At 52.6% G+C, this 26,294-nt stretch overlaps 1 protein-coding gene across 1 annotated transcript in view; it reads left to right on the top strand.

The window, feature by feature from the left end:
- Positions 1-26,294, top strand: part of HSPG2 (heparan sulfate proteoglycan 2) — a 281,820-nt gene that overhangs the window by 140,079 nt on the left and 115,447 nt on the right. The window contains 7 exon segments of the mRNA XM_075328538.1: positions 9,105-9,227; positions 9,305-9,457; positions 19,813-19,955; positions 20,159-20,236; positions 21,694-21,829; positions 22,328-22,479; positions 23,892-24,021. Coding sequence (XP_075184653.1) covers positions 9,105-9,227; positions 9,305-9,457; positions 19,813-19,955; positions 20,159-20,236; positions 21,694-21,829; positions 22,328-22,479; positions 23,892-24,021 — 915 coding nt within the window.

The raw sequence follows: 26,294 nt of genomic DNA, 5'->3' as shown, positions 1-26,294 counted from the left end.
AACTCATGGCCGAGCGTGAGCGGCAAGCAGCGCGTGAAGAGCGCCAGGCAGAGCGTAACTACCAGCTGCAGCTAGCTCAGCTCCGGCCCTCATCAGCCACCCGTGACCTTCCAGACACCAAACTTCCAAAGGTCCGTGTTGAGGACTTCCCAGTGCTGGAGAAGGATGGAGACTTGGACTCTTTCTTGACTGCTTTTGAACGGACTTGCTTGCAGCATCATCTGAACAAGGACCAGTGGGCCAAATACCTGACCCCCCGTTTAAGGGGTAAGGCCCTGGATGTCCTTGGGGACTTGCCTGCTGAGGCGGATCAGGGCTACGACACCATCAAGCGGGCCCTGATCCAACAGTACAACCTCACCCCGGAGTCCTACCGCAAGAAGTTCCGGACGCTGCAGAAGGGACCAAAGGACTCCTGGGCTGACCACCGGCGGGCACTTGCCCGAGCTGCCGACCACTGGACCCAAGGCCTGCAGCTTTCCACCGGACCGGAGATCCTGGACTTGTTCATCACGGAGCAACTCTTGTGGAACTGCCCTGAGGATCTCCGCCAGTTCATCCGAGACCAGAAGCCAAAGGGATCCACGGCTACAGCTGCCCTGGCAGATGACTACACCAACAATCGGGCTCCTGAAGCCAGGAGAGCAGCCACCAGCAGCACCTGGAGAGGGGGTAAGATGAACTCTGCGACTGCCCCACCTGCCCCTAGACTGCAGGGGGTGTCCCCCTCAACTCCCCTCTCCAGGCCCGTGGCAGAACCAAGACGGTGCCACCAGTGCAACCTACCTGGACACTTCAAGGCCATGTGCCCTCAGCGTCCCAAGGCCCCGGCTCCGTCCCCGTCCCAAGGGCCGCCCAAGGTGTATTGTGTGGGTGGGGGTGGTGGTAGGTCCCTGGACAGCTTCCAACCTGTCACCGTCGGCCAGTCTGTGACCATAGGACTGCGAGACAGCGCCTCGGAGGTGACTCTGGTGCGGCCTGAGATGGTGTCCCCCCCAAGACTTGATCCCTGGAAAAACCCTCGCTGTCTCCGGGATTGGAGGCATTGACCCGGCGCTGCCTGTTGCTGACATTTATGTGGACTGGGGCGCAGGGCGGGGGGTGAGGGAGGTGGGGGTAACTGATCGGATCCCTGCAAACGTGCTACTTGGGACAGATTTGGGGCAGATAACCTCCCAGTTTGGGCCCCAACCAAGGGCTGAACCTTCAGCCCGTACTGACATGCCTCCGGACAATGTTAATGTGTTATCTATGAATGATGTAAGGGAGGAGGGAGTGAACTCTGATATTTCTGCTTGCATAGACACCATAGACACACACTCAGCTGCAGCTGTGACAGGGGAGGGGGTCAGAGAAAGGTGTGACAATGCCTCTACAAGTAACCAGCCTGTGAGCTGGGATCTGTTGCCCTCTGCAGGGATAAGCAGAGAGCAGGGTGCTGCAGGGGGAGGACCAGTGTGTGGGGTGGGGGCTACCACAGCAAATGTGGGGTCCCCAGAGATTTCACAGCGGGGTTCTGTTGCTGCAGGAGGGGAACAGGCAGGTGAGATTGGGGCCGGTCCAGGAGCGGAAGTGCTCCCAGGTAAGATCTCGGTGCATGGTTCCCCCCACAACCGGGGTGTCAGGAAGCCAGGTAGGTCTGCCTGAACCGGCGACTTGGTCAGGAACGGAGGAGGAGCAGGCACGACCCACGGTCGCAGCGGCTGTGGCCGCTGTCACCCGCAGTGGGAGTGCTGGAAGCCAAGGGGCCTCCCGGAGGTCCGATAGCTCTTCCCCTTCTGACCAAGTGGCAGCCGAGTCAGGTGGAGGCCAGGACACAGGTCCCGGGGGTACTGACCGAAGATGTGACAGTCTCGTCGATTCTGGCCACATCTGGTCAGGGGTTTCAGGCAGCGTTAGAAGCTGACGACAGCCTGAAAGCTCTAAAGGAGCAGGCGGCACAGCCTCCCTCGGACTCGGACCCGGAGCGAGTGGTCTGGGACCAAGGACGGCTGTACCGGGCCACGGTCCAGCAGGGTTCACCGGAGGCGTGGCCCAGGGACCGACAGTTGGTGGTACCCTATCCGTTCCGGACGGAGTTGTTGCGGATCGCACATGAGATTCCGATGGCCGGACACCTAGGGATCGCTAAGACCAAGGCCAGGTTAAACCAGCATTTCTACTGGCCAAAAATGGGGGCCGATGTGGCTGCCTACTGCCGTTCGTGTGAAACCTGTCAGAGAGTGGGGAAGGCGGGGCCACACCCCAAAGCCCCACTAGTATCTCTGCCAATCATCGATGAGCCTTTCAGGAGGGTGGCTGTGGATCTGGTCGGCCCGCTGGCCATCCCCAGCAGCTCCGGGAAACGCTTCATACTGACGGTAGTTGACTATGCCACCCGGTACCCAGAAGCAGTGGCCTTGTCGTCCATTCGGGCTGACAAGGTGGCCACCGCATTGCTGGAGATTTTCTCCCGAGTGGGTTTTCCCCAGGAAATGCTCACTGACCGGGGGACCCAATTCATGTCCCAGCTGATGGAGACCCTCTGTAAGCAAGTCCAGGTGCGACATCTGGTGGCCAGCCCGTACCATCCACAGACTAATGGCCTGTGCGAGCGGTTCAATGGCACCTTAAAGCAGATGCTTAAGATGTTGGTCGACTCCCATGGGCGTGACTGGGAGCGGTATCTCCCACACCTGTTATTTGCTTACCGGGAGGTTCCACAGGCCTCAACAGGATTCTCACCGTTTGAGCTCCTGTACGGGCGACGTGTGCGGGGCCCCCTGGCTCTGGTGAAAGAGGCTTGGGGAAGGGGATTTGGCCACCCCTGGAGTGTCGGTTATCGAGTATGTCATGCGCTTCCGGGACAAAATGCAGGCCTTGACGCAACTGGTACACGACAATATGGCTCAAGCCCAGGCTGATCAGAAGCGTTGGTACGACCAGAACGCTTGTGAGAGGACCTACCAAGTGGGTCAAGAGGTGTGGGTACTGGTCCCCGTACCACAGGACAAGCTTCAGGCAGCCTGGGAAGGCCCCATACCTCGTGTACCAGCAGCTCAACCCTGTAACGTACCTGGTCACCCTGGACCCTGCCCGTGGAAGGCGGAAGCCCTTCCATGTGAACATGATGAAGGCACATCATGAGCGGGAGGCATGTGCGCTCCCCGTGTGCAACCTGCCCGAGGAGGGAGAAGCGGAAACCCTCTTGGATATGCTAGCCCAGGTTAGGGCAGGCGGATCCATTGAGGATGTGGAGGTTGGCCACCAGCTCTTGGAGGACCAACGGTCCCAGCTGTGGGCCACCCTACACCCCTTCCGGGGGTTGTTTACCAACCAGCCCGGAAGGACTGACTTGGCTGTCCATCACGTGGACACTGGGGATCATCCCCCGATCCGGCGTTCAGCATATCGGGTCTCCCTGGAGGTGCAGCAACACATGCGCCAGGAGATTGACGAGATGCTGAAGCTGGGGGTGATCCAGGCATCCAACAGCGCTTGGGCCTCGCCTGTAGTCCTCGTCCCTAAGAAGGACCGAACCACTCGGTTCTGCGTGGACTACAGGGGGGCTCAATGCGGTCACGGTCGCCGATGCGTACCCAATGCCACGCATCGATGACCTGCTCGATCAGTTGGCCGGGGCTCAGTACCTGACCATCATGGATCTGAGCCGGGGATATTGGCAGATCCCCCTGACTCGCAAGGCCAGGGAACGCTCTGCCTTTATTACCCCATTTGGACTGTACGAGTCCACGGTGATGCCATTCGGGATGAGGAATGCCCCTGCCACTTTCCAGCGGATGGTCAACACCCTGCTCAAGGGACTTGAAGGGTACGCGGCCGCGTACCTGGATGACATTGCCGTCTTCAGTCCCACCTGGGAGGACCACCTAGAGCATCTAGCACAGGTGCTCAGGCGGATCCACCGGGCAGGTTTGACCATCAAGCCGGGAAAGTGTCAGCTGGCCATGAGCGAGGTCCAGTACCTCGGTCACCGGGTAGGTGGGAGAACACTGAAGCCCGAGCCTGAGAAAGTGGAGGCCATCGCATCCTGGCCCACCCCCAGGACCAAGAAGCAGGTGATGTCCTTCTTGGGGACCGCTGGGTACTATAGGAGGTTTGTTCCATGCTATAGTAGCCTGGCAAAGCCCTTGACGGACCTCACCAAGAAGAAGCTGCCCTCTGCAGTCGATTGGACAATGGACTGCGAGACAGCCTTCCGGGCCCTAAAGGACGCCCTGTCCAGCCCGCCCGTGCTACAGGCAGCCGACTTCACGCGGCCGTTTGTAGTACAGACCGACGCCAGTGACTTCGGCCTCGGTGCGGTGCTCAGCCAGGTGGACTCTGCGAGCCAAGAGCACCCAGTCTTGTACCTGAGCAGGAAGCTGTTACCAAGGGAAGTTGCCTATTCCACGATGGAGAAGGAGTGCCTGGCCATAGTGTGGGCCCTGCAGCATCTGCAACCCTATCTATACGGGCGCCACTTCATCGTGGAGACGGACCACAATCCCCTCAGCTGGTTGCACACCGTCTCTGGGACGAATGGGCGATTGTTGCGATGGAGCCTTGCGCTCCAGCAATACAACTTCACCATTCGCCACAAAAGGGGCCGTGACCACGGTAAACGCAGACGGGCTGTCCCGACAAGGAGAGGTCGCGGACGGGCGCACGGGGGAACACCGGAGTGTGCTGCCCCCTAGCGCCCTCAAAAGGGGGGAGGTGTGAGGTAAATCCGGAGATATGACGATAAATCATGACATTCAAGTCATGTCAGGAAGCCCTCTCCTGGTGTCACCCCCCCCCCTTCCCTTCACACAACTGGTTTAGCAACAAATCCATGGCCATGTCCTGTGATATGGAAATTAGGTGGCTTGAGGACAATGGACACAGGATGACTCCCTGCCGTGACTCTGTAGTGGGGGCTGCTAGCTAGTTAGCAAGGCTATGGAAATAGCCAGACAGAACGACTCCAGTAAAAAATGGTTCATATCTCGCAAGCCATATTTCCGATAAATATGGCAACCATAAAAATGGTGTCTCCGCATGTGGACGATGCCGGCACCCCCTTTTTATGGGAGCAGGACATTGGGAAATGCCCCAGGCGTGATATCAGCCAATGGGGAACTGGCAGACAGGTCATGAGTCCCCTCGTTCTGTAGCTAAATTCATAACTGCCACAATGAGAGCATTGGCGTCCGCCTACGACGCTCCCAGGCCAAGTTATGGCCATATTCCATGTTGTGGATTTTGTCCATAACTCCAGCCAGGGGTGGAGCAGTGCTTCCCTGTGAGGTCACTAAGGTAGGAGGGGACCTGGATTGCCCAGGTTGATAACCCTACTTCGGCCATTTTCCAGTGTTCTTCTGCTCGGGGGCCTGGTTGGGAAAGACCTGGAGAGGGAGTTCCTGGAAACCTGGTCTACAGCGCCCCCCTGTGGCCAGACACACAAGGTAACTGATGTAATTGTATACCTGTTTGTAACCCATGCTTTATCTGTAACTGTACTCTGACATATGTATATTCTGTAGATTCCCTATTGTATATATTGTAGTTTCTAGTGTGCTTTAGGCGATTAAATTATATAATTAATCTTGGGCTGTTCTGTTATCTCGATCTTGAATCCCACGTCTGTGTGTTCGGCTAAGAGTTACCGTGAAGCGGTTGGTGGCAGCGAGTTGTGCCAAGGATTATTGTGGGGAGGCCAGTGAGATTCGGGAAGATATTATATATTCCGCCCGCGGAGGTCGGGGGAATATATACCTTACTCTCACCGGGGACCCTTCAATAATCGGCATAAGTAGTATAGCGGCCTCCTTGCTTATTGTCGGGCAATTCCATAATTGGCCTGACTATAAGAGGGGCGCTAGAGAGCGCGTCACGTGCTCTGTCTGTCGGTCGGGAGGTATAAAGTAGGGGTGACCCCCACTTGTTACCCCCCGATTGTGACGTACTGGTAGCCAGCGCGGGGGATTTCTGAGTGACCCCCCCGGTGGTTTGTGACAGGGGGTAACAAGTGGGGGTCACCCCTCCTTTATACCTCCCGACCGACAGACAGAGCACGTGACGCGCTCTCTAGCGCCCCTCTTATAGTCAGGCCAATTATGGAATTGCCCGACAATAAGCAAGGAGGCCGCTATACTACTTATGCCGATTATTGAAGGGTCCCCAGTGAGAGTAGGGTATATATTCCCCCGACCTCCGCGGGCGGAATATATAAAACCTCCCCGGATCTCACTGGCCTCCCCACAATAATCCTTGGCACAACTCGCTGCCACCAACCGCTTCACGGTAACTATTAGCCGAACACACAGACGTGGGATTCAAGATCGAGATAACAGAACAGCCCAAGATTAATTATATAATTTAATCAGCCTAAAGCCACACTAGAACTACAATATATACAATAGGGAATCTACAGAATATACATATGTCAGAGTACAGTTACAGATAAAGCATGGTTTACAAACAGGTATGCAATTCAATCACTTACCTTGTGCGTCTGGCCACAGGGGGGAGCTGTAGACCAGGTTTCTAGGAACTCCCACAGATGTTTCCTGCACGTGACCCCCAGCGAAAGAACCCTGGAAAATGGCCGAAGTAGGGTTATCAACCTGGGCAAATCCAGGTCCCCTCCTACCTTCGTGACCTCAGAGGGAGCACTGCTCCACCCCTGGCTGGAGTTATGGACAAAATCCACAACATGGAATATGGCCATAACTTGGCCTGGGAGCGTCGTAGGCGGACGCCAATGCTCTCATTGTGACAGTTATGAATTTAGCTACAGAATGAGAGGACTCATGACTTGTCTACTAGTTCCCCATTGGCTGATATCACGCCTGGGGTATTTCCCAAGCTCCCGCTCCCATAAAAAGGGTGTGCCAGCATCGTCCGCATGCGGAGACACCATTTTTATGGTTGCCATATTTATCGGAAATATGGCTTGCGAGATATGAACCATTTTTTACTGGAGTCGTTCTGTCTGGATACTTCCAAGCTTGCTAATTAGATAGCAGCTCCTACCACAGGGTCACGGCAGGGAGTCCTCCTGTGTCCATTGTTCCCACATCATCTCATCTCCATATCACAGGAGATGGCCATGGAGGTGTAACACCTTCACAGATGCTGGACATTGAGAACAAGAAGGGAGGGGGGCACTGCCAGGGAGTGATGAGCGATTATGACTGGAAGTCATAATTCATCTTCATATCCCGGGATTTGCCTCACAGTGTATACTGGTCAGGTCTCTTCTCCATGTTCCCAGTGTTGGTGTATACTGGTCAGGTCTCTTCTCCATGTTCCCAGTGTTGGTATATACTGGTCAGGTCTCTTCTCCATGTTCCCAGTGTTGGTGTATACTGGTCAGGTCTCTTCTCCATGTTCCCAGTGTTGGTGTATACTGGTCAGGTCTCTTCTCCACGTTCCCAGTGTTGATGTATACTGGTCAGGTCTCGTCTCCATGTTCCCAGTGTTGGTGTATACTGGTCAGGTCTCTTCTCCACGTTCCCAGTGTTGGTGTATACTGGTCAGGTCTCTTCTCCACGTTCCCAGTGTTGGTGTATACTGGTCAGGTCTCTTCTCCACGTTCCCAGTGTTGGTGTATACTGGTCAGGTCTCTTCTCCATGTTCCCAGTGTTGGTGTATACTGGTCAGGTCTCTTCTCCAAGTTCCCAGTGTTGGTGTATACTGGTCAGGTCTCTTCTCCACGTTCCCAGTGTTGGTGTATACTGGTCAGGTCTCTTGGGGATGGATACAGCTTTTTTCCCTCACCCACAAGTGTTGGATTGGATTGGGTAGGGGACTGGGGGACAATCCAGCTCCTCTACTTCATTGTCATTGTCCCATTTCTTCCCCAATCTCACCGTATGCTTCGGGTCGTTCTCCTTCTGGAACACTATGTCGTCCTTTTCATACCCATAGTACTCGAGTGTATGAAGTAACTCGTCTTGTAGGATCCTCACATATAGCTCAGCAGTGAGACCATCATCCAACCCGGTCATCTATCCAACACCTTTGGCTGTAAACACCCCCGTATCATCAGGCTTCCTCCACTGACAGTTCCTTCAGTGTCTCGATCCGTTCGCCCCTTCTTCCCTTGTTTCTTCCCATTTCCCCCATCAGAGCCGTCTATTGACTTTCGTCTCATCGCTCCAGGTCTCCCGTTTCCCATCTTCCACCTTTTGTTCTTCTTTGTAATCTCGAGTTGACGCTTCTTATGAGGATATTGAGGTTGAGGCTTCTTCCCTTTTTTCGGGCCACCATTCCAGACTTGTGTAATGTGCGACGCTCGGTTCTTCATGGACGTCTGTGATTTCACTATCATGAAGCAGACGAGCCGCCTCCACTGCCGGGTGTCACCAGAACTGATAGACCTTGTGATGAGAGACTTGGTGACTGATTTTTTTCCTGGACGTTACCTCTTGGCTTGTGAATGGATGGATGGGCTTCATTTTTTATTCCTCCACCTGTCATGGCCGCACATGATGCAGTTTTTCTTGGCAGAGAGACTGCTATGCATTAGCTGGATGAGGCTGTGTCTCTTTTCTTGGGAAATCTTCTTCTTGGCGGCTCCTCAATTCCAACCAGTGACTTTCACTTGGGAATCAGCTGATAACACTGAGCTATTAGTGAATGTGAGAACAGGTTGTATTATGTAGTGTACGGGAAGAAAGGAGCAAAACAGTAACAATGCAGCGAGGAGAATCTGCAGAACTGATTGTCTGCTGAATATCTGCAGCCACATTTATGTATGAGAAGCCGAGATGATTGTCTGTAAGATGAAGACGTCTCACCACAAAGCTGCAGAGGACGGAGAGATATGGAGCCGGAAAGTCACAAGATCAGAACATTGTTACCCTTTTGCTTGTTAGTGCATGTAATGCTATAGTTCCTTTGTTATAGTTAGCAGAATTGTGAATGCAGCTCTGGATGTGACTGCAGTTTTGGGGGGACAAGGGTGTGATGTGCACAGTTACATGATTCCTCGCAGACATGGCCGAGGTGCCCAGCTTGTTCCTGTACACTCCCCTGTTGGAGATTGCTGCCCATGTGTAGACTGCGCTTCTCCTGACTCCTCCGGCCCTTTCCCCCGCACACTCTTGTGTAATATGTTCTCCACCACATTGTAGCGGGCGCAGGGCTCCCTCCTGTGGCGGTCATTGAGCCTCGGCAGCTGAGTGTCCAGCAGGGTCAGCCGGCAGAGTTCCGCTGCACAGCGACTGGGAACCCAACACCTACTGTAGAGTGGACCGGTGAGTACCCGCAGCCAGCGGACAAGAGGGAAGATGTAGGTGGCGGGACCTCACTGTGTGTCCTGCACCCCCTGCAGGTGGTCAGAATGGAGGCATCTCATCCAGAGCCAGTGTCCATCGAGGTGTCCTGCGCTTCTCAACCACCCAGCTCTCTGATGAGGGCCACTACACCTGCCGGGTGCACAACACTTTTGGGCAGCACGTCGCCAGGGCTGATCTCCGGGTTCACAGTGAGTATGAGAACTGTTGTGTCTGCTATGGACAGGGTGAGCTCGACCTGTTTGGGGCAAGCAAGGGACTTGAGGGGCAAGCGTGGAACCTATTAGTTATCAGAAGAACATAAGGATTGACAGTAGAAACAATTCTAAGACTTTTCTCAAATAAAGTTCTGAGTAAATCAGAGGCTGTCCCTCACATTACGGCGCAAGCATAAAATTGTGCCTGGAAGATAATGATTAGGTCCTCCACCTCAGATGGCCAGGATTTGGCCCTTTCTGGCCGTTTTATGGACTCACAGATCCATAGCACATAATGGCAGAATTAGTTTACCTACTTTTCCTAGAATTTCTCCAGAATTGACTAGTGCACCCCAATGAGCAGCAACTTAGGCAAAATGGTTCATAACCTCCAGCGAGAAGCCTGCACATACAGATCATTAATTTCAGACATGTAATAAGATGTCCCTGTGCATTATACAGCCAGATCAAGGGGGAGAACAACGCTGCTTCTGAAGGGTAAATCCGTCTAATGATAAAGCTGCTTCTAAAGGGTTAATCTAGAGAAGGATACAGCTGCTTATAAAGGGTTAATCCAGAGATTGATATAACTGCTTCTAATGGATTAATCTTCTAGAAAAGGCTGGATAAATTCAAATGAATACATTTTCTAGAGAAGCTGCTTCTAAAATGTAAATCTAAAGAAGGATAAAGCTGCTTCTAAAGGGTTAATCTAGAGAAGGAGACAGCTGCTTATAAAGGGTTAATCTTCTAAAGAAGGTCACAGCTGTTTATAAAGGGTTAATCTTGTAGAGAAGGCCACAGCTGTTTATAAAGGGTTAATCTTGTAGAGAATGCCACAGCTGCTTATAAAGGGTTAATATTCTAGAGAACACCACAGCTGCTCTCAAAGGGGGAATCTTTTAGAGGAGGATTAGTGATGGGAGAGCTTGCTCGTCACTGCTCGATACTCGATCGCGCATCAGGGTGCTTGGGCATGCTCACTACTCGATCAAGTAGCTCTGATGCTTGAGGGCCATGCTAAAGTCCCCGCCCCAAATGTGTTGTGGCAGTTTTTCAGCTGCCAAACATGCGGGGATTGCCTGTCAATCATGGTAATGCTGTAGCCATGTTGGCTACTGGCATTACTGTGATGGACTGGCTGCATCGCGTCATGGGGGCTATATAAGACCCGATGTTGTAATACTCAGCACATACTGCCCTAAAAACTGTGTAGAGAGAGCTGCTGGAGAAATGATAGTGTATTTGAAGCATCTATTTCGGGATCCTAGCCTTACAGTCCTTGCAGCTGCAACGTAAAAGCAAAAGTCCATGTCAGGGGTAAATCTAATCCGTTGTATTCTCTAATAATACTGTTCTTACATTTACATTTAGTGTAGGGAGAGCTGCTGGAGAAGGGATAGTGTATTAGAGGCATCTAGGCAGGGATTATTGCCTTACAGTCCTTGTTGTTGCAATGTAAAAATCTATTCTATTCTCTAATAATACCACTCTTAGCTGCATTTAGTGTAGGGAGAGCTGCAGGAGAAGGTCTATTTTAGCTTTAGAGGCACTAGGCAGGGATTATTGCCTTACAGTCCTTGCTGCTGTAACCTAAAACCAAAAGTCCATTTCAGGGGTAAATCTAATCTGATCTCTTTTCTAATAATACCGCTCTTAGCTGAATTTAGTGTAGGGAGAGCTGCTGGTGAAGGTCTATTTTAGCATTAGAGGCATCTAGGCAGGGATTATTGCCTTACAATCCTTGCTGCTGTAACCTAAAACCAAAAGTCCATTTCAGGGGTAAGTCTAATCTGTTCTCTTCTCTAATAATACCGCTCTTAGCTGCATTTAGTGTAGGGAGAGCTGCTGGTGAATGTCTATTTTAGCATTAGAGGCATCTAGGCAGGGATTATTGCCTTACAGTCCTTGCTGCTGTAACCTAAAACCAAAAGTACTTTTCAGGCCTACATCTATTGTATTCTAGTTCCTATTAATTATACCTAATTTAAACTTAGCGAGGCGTGCGGTAAGAGACGGGGAATTGGACGTTTGCTGATGGCGGTACACGTAGTGGGCCGTAGGCCAGGACAAACTGGGCCTGCTGTGGGAGCATAGCAAGCCCTCATCATCTAGACCTAGCTTCCGACCTCACTTTGCAGAGGGACACCACTGCTGAAGCCAGAACAGTGAGGGCAGGTTGTGGGCAGGATGGCAGATAATGTCTCGGGCTCAACACTGTCTTCCACATAGTCCAGTCTCACTAGCTAAAGCTGGTGTCACACTAAACGACAGCGACAACGACGTCGCTGTTACGTCACCATTTTCGGTGACGTAACAGCGACCTTGTAAGTCGCTGTTATGATCGCTGCTTAGCTGTCAAACACAGCAGAAGCAGCGATCATAAGGTCGCTGTGCTACATGTTCAGAGAGCAGGGAGCCGCGCTTAGCGCTGGCTCCTTGCTCTCCTGCAGCACACATCGGGTTAATTAACCCGATGTGTGCTGCAGCTACATGTCACAGTTCAGAGAGCAGGGAGCCGCGCTTAGCGCTGGCTCCTTGCTCTCCTGCAGCACACATCGGGTTAATTAACCCGATGTGTGCTGCAGCTACATGTCACAGTGCAGAGAGCAGGGAGCCGCGCGCACTGCTTAGCGCTGGCTCCTTGCTCTCCTTGCTACAGTATGCATCGGGTTAATTACCCGATGCATACTGCAGCCACATGTCACAGTGCAGGAGCCGGCACTGGCAGCAAGAGCGGAGGCTGGTAACCAGCGTAAACATCGGGTAACCAGGGAAAGGTCTTCCCTTGGTTACCCGATGTTTACGCTGGTTACAGCTTACCGCAGCTGCCAGTGCCGGCTCCTGATCGCTTCATTTCGTCGCTCTCTCGCTGTCACACACAGCGATGTGTGTGTCACAGCGGGAGAGTGACGACCAAAAAATGAAGCTGGACATTCAGCAACGACCGGCGACCTCACAGCAGGGGCCAGGTCGTTGCTGGATGTCACACACAGCGACAGCGACGGGACGTCGCTGCAACGTCACAGAAAATGGTGACGTAGCAGCGACGTCGTTGTCGTCGTCGTTATGTGTGACACCAGCTTAAGAGTCTGGATCACATAATCCTCACCTTGGCGAGTCCCAGGAGATAAGTCACCCCACACTGGGACACTCTGTGGAACTCTTTACATTGACATGTATTGATGTATTGATTCTGGCCTCTTGCCCTGCATGCTTCAAGATGGACATAAGAAGATCGTGCAGTGTTGCCAAAGTATTTGAGCAGCCATGGTCAGATGAAGACAGTGGTGGGGAACGGCATCAGCTGTCTCTAGAAGTAGAACAGTTCATGTTAAGTCAACAAGTCCGGAGGACCAGAGTGTGGAAGGGGAAGACGAGGTGGTGGATGATGAAATCACTGACCTGGAAGGTGCAGTGCAGAGCGAAGTCCGCAGTGCAGAAAGGAAGGGATTTGTATCACCCCAACAGGCAGGAAGAGGCAGTGGGGTGGCAAGAAGGAGAAGGTAAACAACTGTTCCCCAGAGCACCCACACGCTGCAAGTTCCCAGGCCAAGGTTAGGTGTTCCCCAGTCTGGCGCTTTTTTAAAGAAAGTGCGGACGATAAAACAATGGTCATTTGCAACCTGTGCCGTACCAAGATAAGAAGGGGCCTGACCACCACCAGCATGCTCAGGCACGTCATCCAAGCACCCAACTAGGTGGTCCGAACACTGGGGTCCACAATCGGTGTCTGCGGGTGAAATCACTGCCTCTTCCCCTGTGTTACATGCTTGACAATCCCCTGTACAGGACGCAGGCGTGAATGCCTCCCACCCTACACCTATCATTGCACATTCACAAGCACCATCATCAACTATGTCCGATTCTATGTCCCAGCGCAGCGTGCAGCTGTCCCTACCCTAGGCTTTGGAACGCATTGGAAATGCCCAGTCACCCACCCATCCACAGGTCCAAACACTAAACACTTGCACCAAGGCTTTACCACTGTAGGAGTCCCACTCTTTTTAAAATTGGAAAAAACATATTCTGAGGCCCTCCTCTACATGTCTTCCAAGGTGTATTTGTCTTGCTAGGTATCGGGAAATATCAAGCAGACGGGAAAGGGAAAGGAAACCCTGTGTCTAAGGAAGGGGGGATGGTGACCCTGACCAAACCTACCACTGGCCCCTGACTTCCCTCAGCACCCTAGATAGGTTCCACACCTATGCACTGAGCTGGATACCTGACCCTGCCTGACCCTGATCTTCACACATAAGAACTGACTATTGGCATAGATGTCTGACATCTGTGTGGTTCTTCAAAACCTTGAGGGATCAACCAAGATGGTGAGCGGCGATGACACCATAATCAACATAACCATCCCATTTCTGTGTCTTTCCTAAACGCTTTCTGCTCACAATGAGAGCGGAAGCTGTGTGTGTGGACCAAGTGGAGATGGAGGAAGAAAGTACACGGGTTATATTACCCAGCCTCATCTCAGCACAGACTGGGTGATAATTAGGAGGAGGCGACTGAGGAGGAACAGGACATGGTTGCCTGCACTACAGAGCGTACTACCCATACCAGCTGCACCCTGTCTGTTCAGCGTGGATGGGCTGAAGAGGGGAGAAGGAGATGGAGAGTTGGCCCCCTTTACCCCAAAAGTCTTTTCATTGAAGTCTTAGCCTGTTGGGAGTCTGACACACTTGGCTGACTTTATGTCCCTCCGCCTTTCTGTGACCCTCTTGTTATGCGCATTTTGGCTAACACCGATACTGGGTTTTCGCCCTTCTCGACTCCCGCTACAAGGAGAACTTTCCATCTCTCCTTCCTGCGGTGCAGAGGGCTAGGAAAATGTTGCCGTTCCAGAAGGCCCTAGTTGAACAATTAGTCCAAAAATTCCCATCTGACAATACTGGCGGCAGAAGTTATAGTTCCTTGGGCAACCAACGAGTAGAATAGAGGATGACACAAACCAGGTGCAACAGAGGCAGGGCAACACTATCAAAGCTCTGGGACAGTTCCATTTTGTCCCTCCATTAATCTCAGGATGATATCCTGAAGAGAACGAAAGCTTAATTCCTAACCTGGAGAAAAAGCAACTCTAAAAGCTAGCCATAAATTGAACCCCTCTATCGGAAACAATGGTTTAGGGAACATCATCTAGTCTTAATGACTTGAGAGATAAACAATGTAGCTAAACTCTTAGCCGTAGGCAATTGTGGTAGAGGAACCAAGTGAACTATCTTGCCAAAACTGTCTACCACCACCCATGCTACAGTATTCTGACCAGAATTAGGCAAATCCTTGACAAAATCCATGGACAAATGAGTCCAAGCTTGAGATGGAACCTAGTTAGGCAAAAGGAACCCTGTTGGGGCCTGACGAGAAGCTTTAGACCTGGAGTAACTGCACTTACAGACTCCTCAACATCCTTTTGATCGCTCTGCCACCAAAAGTACCTGGAAACAGTTCTCCAGGTGGCAGAGGAACCAGAATGCCCAGCCAACACAGAGTCATGCACTTTGTTTAGAATGTCAGTATGAAGCGAGGGTGGCAGACACGGTTTGCCAGGTTGCAAGCCCTCTGGTGCACCAACCTAAGCCTCCACAATGCACGGTCTGAGATCAGTCCCCAGAGCATCCACCATCTCTTCACTAAGAACTTTAACTGAATTTTCGTCCTGCAAGTTTGGAACAAAACTACATGACAAAGCATCAGCCTTAAAATTCTAGTACCAAGGAGATAAGTCACAGAGAAATCAAACCGAGCAAAGCAGAGGATCCGCTGGGCCGGTCTAGTATTCAAGCATATGGCAGCTTAGACATACAGTAAATCTTTGTCATCTGTAAAGACAATTACTTTTTGCCTAGCCCCCTCCAACCAATGCCTCCATTCCTCAAAAATGCTCTTAGGAGGCCAAGAGTTCCCCATCGCCTATATCAAAATTGAAATCCGTTTGTGAGAATTTCGAAGAAAAAAAAAAGTACAAGGATGAAAGTAACAGCACACATCACCATAGAAGAGGCATCTACCTCAACCACAAAAGGCAAATCAACCTCGGAGTGATTGAGGACGGGAGCTTTAGAAAGCGCTTGAGAGTGGCAAAGACATCAACAACCTCAGTAGACCGGGAAGAAAAGTCAGTCCCTTTCTTGGTCACATCAGTAAGAGGTTTGATGATGACAGAGAAGTTCTAAAGTTACTTGTGGTAATAATTAGCAAAACCTAAGAACCTCTGCCAAGCTTTATGATTAGTAGGTTGTACCCAACCAAGGCCGGCCTGTATCTTAATGGGATCCATCTGAAAATCTTTAACACAAACCAAATGACCCAAAGTCTGAATCCACTGCACTTCAAAATGACACTTCTCTAGTTTGGCAAATAAATGGTTGTCACAAAGAACTTGAAGCACCTGACGAACATGCTCCCGATGCTCTTCACAAGAACCTGAGTAAATCAAGATATCAACCAAGTATATCACTAGAAGTCTACCCACTAGAGAAGAAAATATATAATTTATGAAGTTCTGAAGCACTGCTAGAGCATTGGTCAAACCGATTGGCATCACCAAATTTTCAAGGTGATCTTCGGGTGTATTGAAGGTATCTTCTGCTCATCATCTTGGTGAACACGTATGAGGTTATATGCTGATCTCAGATCCAGTTTAGAAAACCACTTGGCCACTGCTAGGTGATTAATCAGATCAGGAATTAGAGGTAGTGGGTATGGATTATGTACAGTAACCTTATTAATCTCTCTAAAATCCAAACTAGGAAGCAACCCACCATCTTATATCTTAACAAAGAAAAACCCCACAGCGACTGGTGAGGTGGAAGGCCTTATGTGGCCTATAGAGGGGCTATTCTGAATGTCCTCCTTCAGAGCATCTCTTTGAAGAATAGAGAGGTTAAGCATACGAGGTTTAGACAATTTGGCCTCTGGCATAAGTTCAATAGCACAATCATAAGATCTATTCAGGGGAAGAACTTCACATTCAGTCTCAGAAAAAGCATCCTCATATCCTGAATAAAATCTGGAAGAAGAGATCCTGAAGATGCCCGGGATTTAGATAAACAATTGGAAAATCAAAAGTTCCACCAAGACTTAACCTTGCGAGTCACCCAATTGATGGTAGGATTGTGATTCACTAACCAGGGCATACCCAACACAACTCCAGCTGGTGAGGAAGGAATCACCATGAATGTGATAGATTGTGTGTGACACTCCCACTCTCATGCACATTCTCAACCTTAGATGTAACATGGCTTTGGGGAAGGGGAGAATTATCAATTACAGATACCTGAATAAGATGACAGAGGGCAGAAACTGTATATACATACTCAATAGCCAAATCACTGTCAATAAGAGCCAAGGCTGGATCAACAAATGTAGAGGTGGTTATAACTCCAGATTTGGTAACCAAAGACACTTTGTGAAAAACAAACAGACACCTGAGAGAGAACTTCAACGCTTTAGACTCAATGTCCTTGATAATTAATGATTTATTTTTTATTATGCCTTATGTACAAGTCATTGCACAGGAAAGAATGTGTCTTCAGTTTTGTATGTTTTATTGTCAGCCAGGAAAAGTGGCGTAATAGTCTGACAACTTTGTTCCCAGCAGCGACCTGGGAGTCAGAGATGCGTCCAGTCATGTTCCTGATGCAGTTCTCATATGCTTTTCCCATTCCATTTGAGCACTGTTTCCATCCATTTCAGCAAATTTAGGGCCTCCCCAGCCCTCCCGGGGGGCTCTTCTGAAAACATGCTTGAGTTTCCCATACTTCAAATATTCTCATTACTTAAACTGAGCCCATGAGAATGTCCAGCCCGCTCGATTCGAGTACCGAGCAAGCAAGCATTTTAGTGCTCACTCATTACTAAGGAGGACACAACTGCTTCTGAAGGGTTAATCCTCTAGAGGAGGATATTACTGCTTCTGAAGGGTTAATCCTCTAGTGGAGGATATTACTGCTTCTGAAGGGTTAATCCTCTAGAGGAGCATATTACTGCTTCTGAAGGGTTAATCCTCTAGTGGAGGATATTACTGCTTCTGAAGGGTTAATCCTCTAGAGGAGGATATTACTGCTTCAATAGAGTGACTCTTCTAGAAATGGATACATTTGCTCCTAAAGAGTTAATCTAGAGAAGGATGCAGCCGCTTCTCAATGGCTTATTTTAAATGGTTAAACTAGAGAAAGCTATAAAACCAAAGAAATGAGCTGAAAAGAGCGCACAGACGAGGGCTCATCCCACTTAATACCCGCTCTCTTTCCACATGGGCAGAACACTCTGGTAAGACTTTATTCGGTCACCAACGGTCAACAGCAAATGGTACATTCCCAGCAAGAACACGAGATGGTGCAAGTGACAGCCTCACCCCTCCGATGGCCCACCAGGGATTAGAGTCTTCTTGGCTTCATGGCATCCAAAGCCACTACCTCAGCCAGCGGCACCCCGCATTAGTGGGCCACCCTCTGAGAGGAGATAGTGTCAAGTTTCCGAAACTGGCTGAGCACAGTGAGGTATATGGCCTGGAGACCGGATAGTCCATACCTGGGTTCTCTGAGGAAATTCTTGGGCTCAGCGTTGGGCAGTGGAGCAATTCTGTCATCCTCCAGCTGGAACCATGGTCCCTAGGCTGAGGTCCTACAGAATCAATGTGGTGACAGGAGCAAGCTCCTTTTTATATCCCTTAGCTCCCATTTCAGAACATTTCTGTTCCATAGTAATGGCGTTAGATGGCTGTTCCCTCATTGGTCACTAGTTCAATTCGACTGCATACTTGTCATCTGAATAATGTAGTCTAATACACCAAAAGGGGGCTCCTGCAATCTGCAGTAAGCAGGCATTCCACAAATTAGCAGATAAAAGGGGGCTCGGGACAGTCCCACATGAAACAATGGCTAATATCTGTTGATTTATCAAACACAGAAACAATACGTCTGGCCTAATTAAGAGCCATTCAACCTCTGCACAAGTGTCCAGATTGACGCTGAGTATAACAGTAACTAAAGTAACTAAATAGTAATAGTACATGTGAATAACACACGGGACTTAGTTGACACTATTTTATTAAAAAACACCCGTCCCACCGCAAAGAATATAGCTGCATCCAAATGACTTATCTTCTGGAGAAGCACATAGCTGCTTCTAAAGGGTTAATCTAGGGAGGGATATAGCTGCACCTAAATGGCTTATTTTATGGAGAAGCACATAGCTGCTTCTAAAGGGCTAATCTAAAGAGGGATATAGCTGCATCTTAATGGCTTATTTTATGGAGCAGCACATAGCTGCTTCTAAAGGGTTAATCTAGAGGGGATATTGCTGCTTCTAAGTGGCTTAATTTATGGAGAAGCACATAGCTGCTTCTAAAGGGTTAATCTAGAGGGGATATTGCTGCTTCTAAGTGGCTTATTTTATGGAGCAGCACATAGCTGCTTCTAAAGGGTTAATCTAGAGGGGATATAGCTGCATCTTAATGGCTTATTTTATGGAGCAGCACATAGCTGCTTCTAAAGGGTTAATCTAGAGGGGATATTGCTGCTTCTAAGTGGCTTATTTTATGGAGCAGCACATAGCTGCTTCTAAAGGGTTAATCTAAAGAGGGATATAGCTGCATCTTAATGGCTTATTTTATGGAGCAGCACATAGCTGCTTCTAAAGGATTTAATTTAGAGGGGATATTGCTGCTTCTAAGTGGCTTATTTTATGGAGCAGCACATAGCTGCTTCTAAAGGGTTAATCTAGAGGGGATATTGCTGCTTCTAAGTGGCTTATTTTATGGAGAAGCACATAGCTGCTTCTAAAGGGTTGATCTAGGGAGGGATATAGCTGCATCTAAATGGCTTATCTTCTATAGGAGTATAAAGCTGCTTCTAAAGGGTTAATGTTTTAGGAGAGGGCATATTTTCTTATAAAGGGTTGACCCTGAGGAGAAGTTGTGCCGGGGTTTACCTCAGTTGCAGCTTCTATCCTTCTATCCTCATTCTCCCTAATACACAGGTGTCCATCTTGCGTCTCTGGTGTTTACATACCGCATGTTCTGTCCCCCCCCCCTACACCATGGTGTCTCCCAGCCCAGACGCAGGAAGTCTCACCAGAGACAGTGGAGAGCCAATGTCAGGCTTCATTTCTTAAAGGACCAGACCTACAATTTCAACATTTGCTGTAAATGTGTTAGTTGTTGACTTTACGATGTTTCGTGGCAGTGATAGGTCCTCTCTAGGTTTAGCTGAGGGGTGCTCCTTAATCCGATTCTGAGCATGCAACTGACATAACCGTGGTATTTATGGGGTCTGCTGGTAGAGGAGGGCTCTCACTAGATCTGATGAGAAAGGCAATGACCTCTTATTTACTCACAGGTGGAAATTTGCCTGATGTCCAGGTGAGCCCCGAGCGGACAGAGGTCAGAGAAGGTGACACCGCACGGCTGTACTGTCGAGCGCTCGGAAGCCCCACTCCAACAATCTCCTGGAGGAAGCAAGATGGTATCCTCCCCCCGCAGGTGAGATGAGCTGCAGGTGTCGATAAGCTAAAAGGGTGCGACCTACTGCGAATCTTTACAGGACCTGCAGTCCTCACACAGTCTGCGAGGTCTCCATCCTGCTGCCTCATGTTTCCTGCATGCTCAGCTCTGCTCCCTATGGTTTATCCCTCTCACGCTCTGTCCCTCCTGTCTCTCTTTCTCTCGGCCATTTCTCGGCTCAGGCCCTCACCTCTCTTGGCTTCATTCACTTTCGAAGCAGCAGCCTGGAAGCTATCCAGAGGCGGATTCAGGAGCTGCAGGTATCATACATGACCCTCAGAAGCCACCGTCATAGACGCAACCGGGCGATGCCCCATGATGTCTCCATGTATTACCCTACATCACCGGCTCCCTGTCCCTGTCCCTGACGCTCCCTGTCCCTGACACCCCCGGCTCCCTGTCCCTGACGCCCCCGGCTCCCTGTCCCTGACGCCCCCGGCTCCCTGTCCCTGACGCCCCCGGCTCCCTGTCTTCGACGCCCCCGGCTCCCTGTCTTTGACGCACCCACGCCCTTTCTCTCATATCCTGTTCCTTCTCTCTCCCCCTTGTCAGTGACCATCATTAGGAGACCATAATAGGATGATGAGCGCATGAACTGTGGCCTGCACACGGGGCCAGGTATTTGTACATGGGCCGTACATGTGGGATCCTGGTACATACAGTACACTTAGCACATATGTGCAGCTGGTGAAAGATATCCATATAGTCTGTAAAGATCTGCCCCTTACGCGCCTGCACCCTCTCTTACCACCCCAGGGGCACCTGCACCGCCTCTTACCACCCCAGGGGCACCTGCACCGCCTCTTACCACCCCAGGGGCACCTGCACCGCCTCTTACCACCCCAGGGGCACCTGCACCCTCTCTTACCACCCCAGGGGCACTTGCACCCTCTCTTACCGCCCCGGGGGCACCTGCACCCTCTCTTACCACCCCAGGGGCACCTGCACCCTCTCTTACCGCCCCGGGGGCACCTGCACTGCCTCTTACCACCCCAGGGGCACCTGCACTGCCTCTTACCACCCCAGGGGCACCTGCACCCTCTCTTACCGCCCCGGGGGCACCTGCACCCTCTCTTACCGCCCCGGGGGCACCTGCACCGCCTCTTACCGTCCCAGGGGCACCTGCACCGCCTCTTACCGTCCCGGGGGCACCTGCACCCTCTCTTACCGCCCCGGGGGCACCTGCACCGCCTCTTTCCGTCCCGGGGGCACCTGCACCGCCTCTTACCGTCCCGGGGGCACCTGCACCGCCTCTTACCTCCCCAGGGGCACCTGCACCGCCTCTTACCACCCCAGGGGCACCTGCACCCTCTCTTACCGCCCCGGGGGCACCTGCACCCTCTCTTACCGCCCCGGGGGCACCTGCACCCTCTCTTACCGCCCCAGGGGCACCTGCACCGCCTCTTACCGCCCCAGGGGCACCTGCACCACCTCTTACCGCCCCGGGGGCACCTGCACCCTCTCTTACCGTCCCGGGGGCACCTGCACCCTCTCTTACCGCCCCGGGGGCACCTGCACCCTCTCTTACCGCCCCAGGGGCACCTGCACCGCCTCTTACCGCCCCGGGGGTCCTGGCTGGCACCAGTCCAGATCTCACATGCACAGACTGCAGGGGCCGGACCGTCCGCTCCATATCCCCACACTGGCCCTGACCTCCCTGTGAGCAGAGGCTGGGGTCCATGACGGGGTCTCACCTGCGGCTTCTGTCTATTTCCAGGCTCATACAGAGAGGACCGATATCGCCACCCTACTGATCCCATCAATCACAGCAGCAGACGCCGGGACATACCTGTGCATAGGCACCAACTCCGCGGGCTCCTCTCAGCAGCGGATAGAAGTGATAGTGGTGAGAGGTACGTGCCCTAAAGATGCGACGTCTCCAGAGCGTGTCCAGGAGGAATTAGGGCAAACTGACAGCAGAGAGCAGCAGAAGTGGAGCCAGAGACCCTGATTCCAGTGAAGTGTCACTTACTGGGCTGCTTGCTGTAGTTTTAATAAAATTGCTGTTATCCCAGTAGGAGATTTTCTTTCAAGGACTAGTGACCCTGCTGCCAGGTAGTCCTCCATATTCATGAGCTCTTTGTAACCCTGCCCACACCACTGATATGCAGCTTTCGGCCTATGCACAGTGCAGACAGCTGACAATCCGTGGTGTGGGCGGGGTTATACTGAGTGGTGGGGTTATGCAGAGATCAGCATTCAGAGAACTGGTAGATCTGCAGCAGAGAAAACAGGAGATGTACAGCAAGCAGCCCAGAAAGTGACACATGGCTGGAGTCAGGGGCTCTGTCCCTGCATCATGCTGCTGTCTGATGTATTCATCCTCTGCATCCTGTGTCTGCCATCTTCAGCTTCTGCCGCCGCTCCGCTCCTGAGGATCGAGCCGTCATCGGACACCGTGCAGGAAGGACAGACCGTGGACCTGAACTGTGTAGCGGCTGCCCATCCACAGGCCACGGTCACGTGGCACCGGCCCGGCCGCCCCCTGTCACCCAATCACCAGGTAATACAGGGACGCCCTCAGGTCCTGCAGCGGTTATATACCTGCGTCCATGGGGATGTCCATCACACGTGTATATGATGGCACAGGGGGGCTGCACAGGGGGGCTGCACAGTGGGACCGCACAGGAGGCTGCACAGGGGGGCTACACAGGGGGGCCGCACAGGGGTGCTACACAGGGGGGCCGCACAGGAGGCTGCACAGGGAGGCTGCACAGGGAGGCTGCACAGGGGGGCCGCACAGGAGGCTGCACAGGGGGGCCGCACAGCGGTCTACACAGGGGGGCCGCACAGGGGTCTACACAGGGGGGCCGCACAGGGGTGCTACACAGGGAGGCCGCACAGGGGTGCTACACAGGGGGGCCGCACAGGGAGGCTGCACAGGGAGGCTGCACAGGGGGGCCGCACAGGAGGCTGCACAGGGGGGCCGCACAGCGGTCTACACAGGGGGGCCGCACAGGGGTCTACACAGGGGGGGGGCTGCACGTGGGGGCCGCACAGGGGGGCTGCACGTGGGGGCCGCACAGGGGGGCTGCACGTGGGGGCCGCACGTGGGGGCCGCACAGGGGTGCTACACAGGGGGGCCGCACAGCGGTCTACACAGGGGGGCCGCACAGGGGTCTACACAGGGGGGGCTGCACGTGGGGGCCGCACAGGGGGGCTGCACGTGGGGGCCCGCACAGGGGGGCTGCACGTGGGGGCTACACAGGGGGGCCGCACAGGGGTGCTACACAGGGGGGCCGCACAGGGGTGCTACACAGGGAGGCCGCACAGGGGTGCTACACAGGGGGGCCCGCACAGGAGGCTGCACAGTGGGACCGCACAGGAGGCTGCACAGTGGGACCGCACAGGAGGCTGCACAGGGGGGCTACACAGGGGGGCTGCACAGGGGGGCCGCACAGGAGGCTGCACAGTGGGACCGCACATGAGGCTGCACAGTGGGACCGCACAGGGGGGCAGCACAGTGGGGCCGCACAGGAGGCTGCACAGTGGGACCGCACAGGGGGGCAGCACAGGGGGGCCGCACAGGAGGCTGCACAGTGGGACCGCACAGGAAGCTGCACAGTAGGACCGCACAGGAGGCCGCACAGTGGGACCGCACAGGAGGCTGCACAGTGGGACCGCACAGGAGGCTGCACAGTGGGACCGCACAGGAGGCTGCACAGTGGGACCGCACATGAGGCTGCACAGGAGGGCCTCACTGGGGGCTACACAGGGGGGGGGGGGCGCACAGGGGGGCTGCACAGGGGCCGCAACCATGCAGATTATCCCCTGTGTAGGTGGACGCTCGGCTTTTGTCTGCTGGATGTGGGGTCTCCGCTGTGGCCGTGTTTCTGTCTTTACCTGCGGAGACCCCTGCAGACGTCACGTGTCCTGACATTGTAGATATATGATAAGAGTCCACGTTCCTTGTAGGTCCACGGCTCTCTCCTACGCATACTACAGTTCTCATCATCCGACTCTGGGGAGTACATCTGCCGGGTGACTAACGGTGCCGCAACACAACAAGCTTCAATCATTATCAAAATCAATGGCGTCCCCAACCGTAAGTCGTGTGCCGGACCCCCCCCTGTGTCCGGACCCTCATCTGACTCCATGTTTACTCTGCATCTTCTATCTGGACACAACATCTCCTCGCTGTGATCAGATCGCTCCTCTCTCCTCTGTCCCAGACCTCGCTGTGATCAGATCGCTCCTCTTTCCTCTATCCCAGACCTCGCTGTGATCAGATCGCTCCTCTCTCCTCTATCCCAGACCTCGCTGTGATCAGATCGCTCCTCTCTCCTCTATCCCAGACCTCGCTGTGATCAGATCGCTCCTCTCTCCTCTATCCCAGACCTCGCTGTGATCAGATCGCTCCTTTCTCCTCTATCCCGGGACTCACTGTGATCAGACCGCTCCTCTCTCCTCTATCCCAGACCTCGCTGTGATCAGATCGCTCCTCTCTCCTCTATCCCAGACCTCGCTGTGATCAGATCACCCCTCTCTCCTCTATCCCGGGACTCACTGTGATCAGATCGCTCCTCTTTCCTCTATCCCGGGACTCACTGTGATCAGACCGCTCCTCTCTCCTCTATCCCAGACCTCGCTGTGATCAGATCGCTCCTCTCTCCTCTATCCCAGACCTCGCTGTGATCAGATCGCTCCTCTGTCCCAGACCTCGCTGTGATCAGATCGCTCCTCTCTCCTCTATCCCAGACCTCGCTGTGATCAGATCGCTCCTCTTTCCTCTATCCCGGGACTCACTGTGATCAGATCGCTCCTCTCTCCTCTATCCCAGACCTCGCTGTGATCAGATCGCTCCTCTCTCCTCTATCCCGGACCTCGCTGTTATTATATCGCTCCTCTTTCCTCAATCCCGGACCTCGCTGTGATCAGATCGCTCCTCTCTCCTCTGTCCCAGACCTTGCTGATATTATATTGCTCCTCTCTCCTCTATCCCAGACCTCGCTGTGATCAGATCGCTCCTCTTTCCTCTATCCCAGACCTCGCTGTGATCAGATCGCTCCTCTCTCCTCTATCCCAGACCTCGCTGTGATCAGATCACTCCTCTCTCCTCTATCCCAAACCTCGCTGTGATCAGATCGCTCCTCTTTCCTCTATCCCAGACCTCGCTGTGATCAGATCGCTCCTCTCTCCTCTATCCCGGACCTCGCTGTGATCAGATCGCTCCTCTCTCCTCTATCCCAAACCTCGCTGTGATCAGATCGCTCCTCTCTCCTCTATCCCAGACCTCACTGTGATCAGATCACTCCTCTATCCCGGACCTCGCTGTGATCAGATCACTCCTCTCTCCTCTATCCCAGACCTCGCTGTGATCAGATCGCTCCTCTTTCCTCTGTCCCAGACCTCGCTGATATTATATCGCTCCTCTATCCTGGACCTCGCTGTGATCAGATCGCTCCTCTCTCCTCTATCCCAGACCTCGCTGTGATCAGATCGCTCCTCTCTCCTCTATCCCAGACCTCGCTGTGATCAGATCGCTCCTCTCTCCTCCATCCAGGACCTCGCTGTGATCAGATCGCTCCTCTCTCCTCTATCCCAGACCTCGCTGTGATCAGATCGCTCCTCTCTCCTCCATCCAGGACCTCGCTGTTATTATATCGCTCCTCTCTCCTCTATCCCGGACCTCGCTGTTATTATATCGCTCCTCTTTCCTCTATCCCGGACATCGCTGTGATCACATCGCTCCTCTCTCCTCTATCCCAGACCTCGCTGTGATCAGATCGCTCCTCTTTCCTCTATCCCAGACCTCACTGTGATCAGATCGCTCCTCTCTCCTCTATCCCAGACCTCGCTGTGATCAGATCGCTCCTCTCTCCTCTATCCCAGACCTCGCTGTGATCAGATCGCTCCTCTTTCCTCTGTCCCAGACCTCACTGTTATTAGATCGCGCCTCTCTGCTCTATCCCGGACCTCACTATGATCAGATCGCTCCTCTCTCCTCTATCCCAAACCTCGCTGTGATCAGATCGCTCCTCTCTCCTCTATCCCAGACCTCACTGTGATCAGATCACTCCTCTGCCCTCTATCCCAGACCTCGCTGTGATCAGATCGCTCCTCTCTCCTCTATCCCGGACCTCGCTGTTATTATATCACTCCTCTCTCCTCTATCCCGGACCTCGCTGTTATTAGATCGCTCCTCTCTCCTCTATCCCGGACCTCGCTGTGATCAGATCGCTCCTCTCTCCTCTATCCCGGAGCTCGCTGTGATCAGATCGCTCCTCTCTCTTCTATCCCAGACCTCGCTGTTATTAGATCGCTCCTCTCTCCTCTATCCCAGACCTCACTGTGATCAGATCGCTCCTCTCTCCTCTA

The sequence above is a fragment of the Anomaloglossus baeobatrachus genome, chromosome 11, assembly GCF_048569485.1.
Source record: "Anomaloglossus baeobatrachus isolate aAnoBae1 chromosome 11, aAnoBae1.hap1, whole genome shotgun sequence".
Classification (NCBI taxonomy): domain Eukaryota; kingdom Metazoa; phylum Chordata; class Amphibia; order Anura; family Aromobatidae; genus Anomaloglossus; species Anomaloglossus baeobatrachus.
Note: the sequence above shows the minus strand (reverse complement) of the source record. Positions and strands in the feature narration are given on the sequence as shown.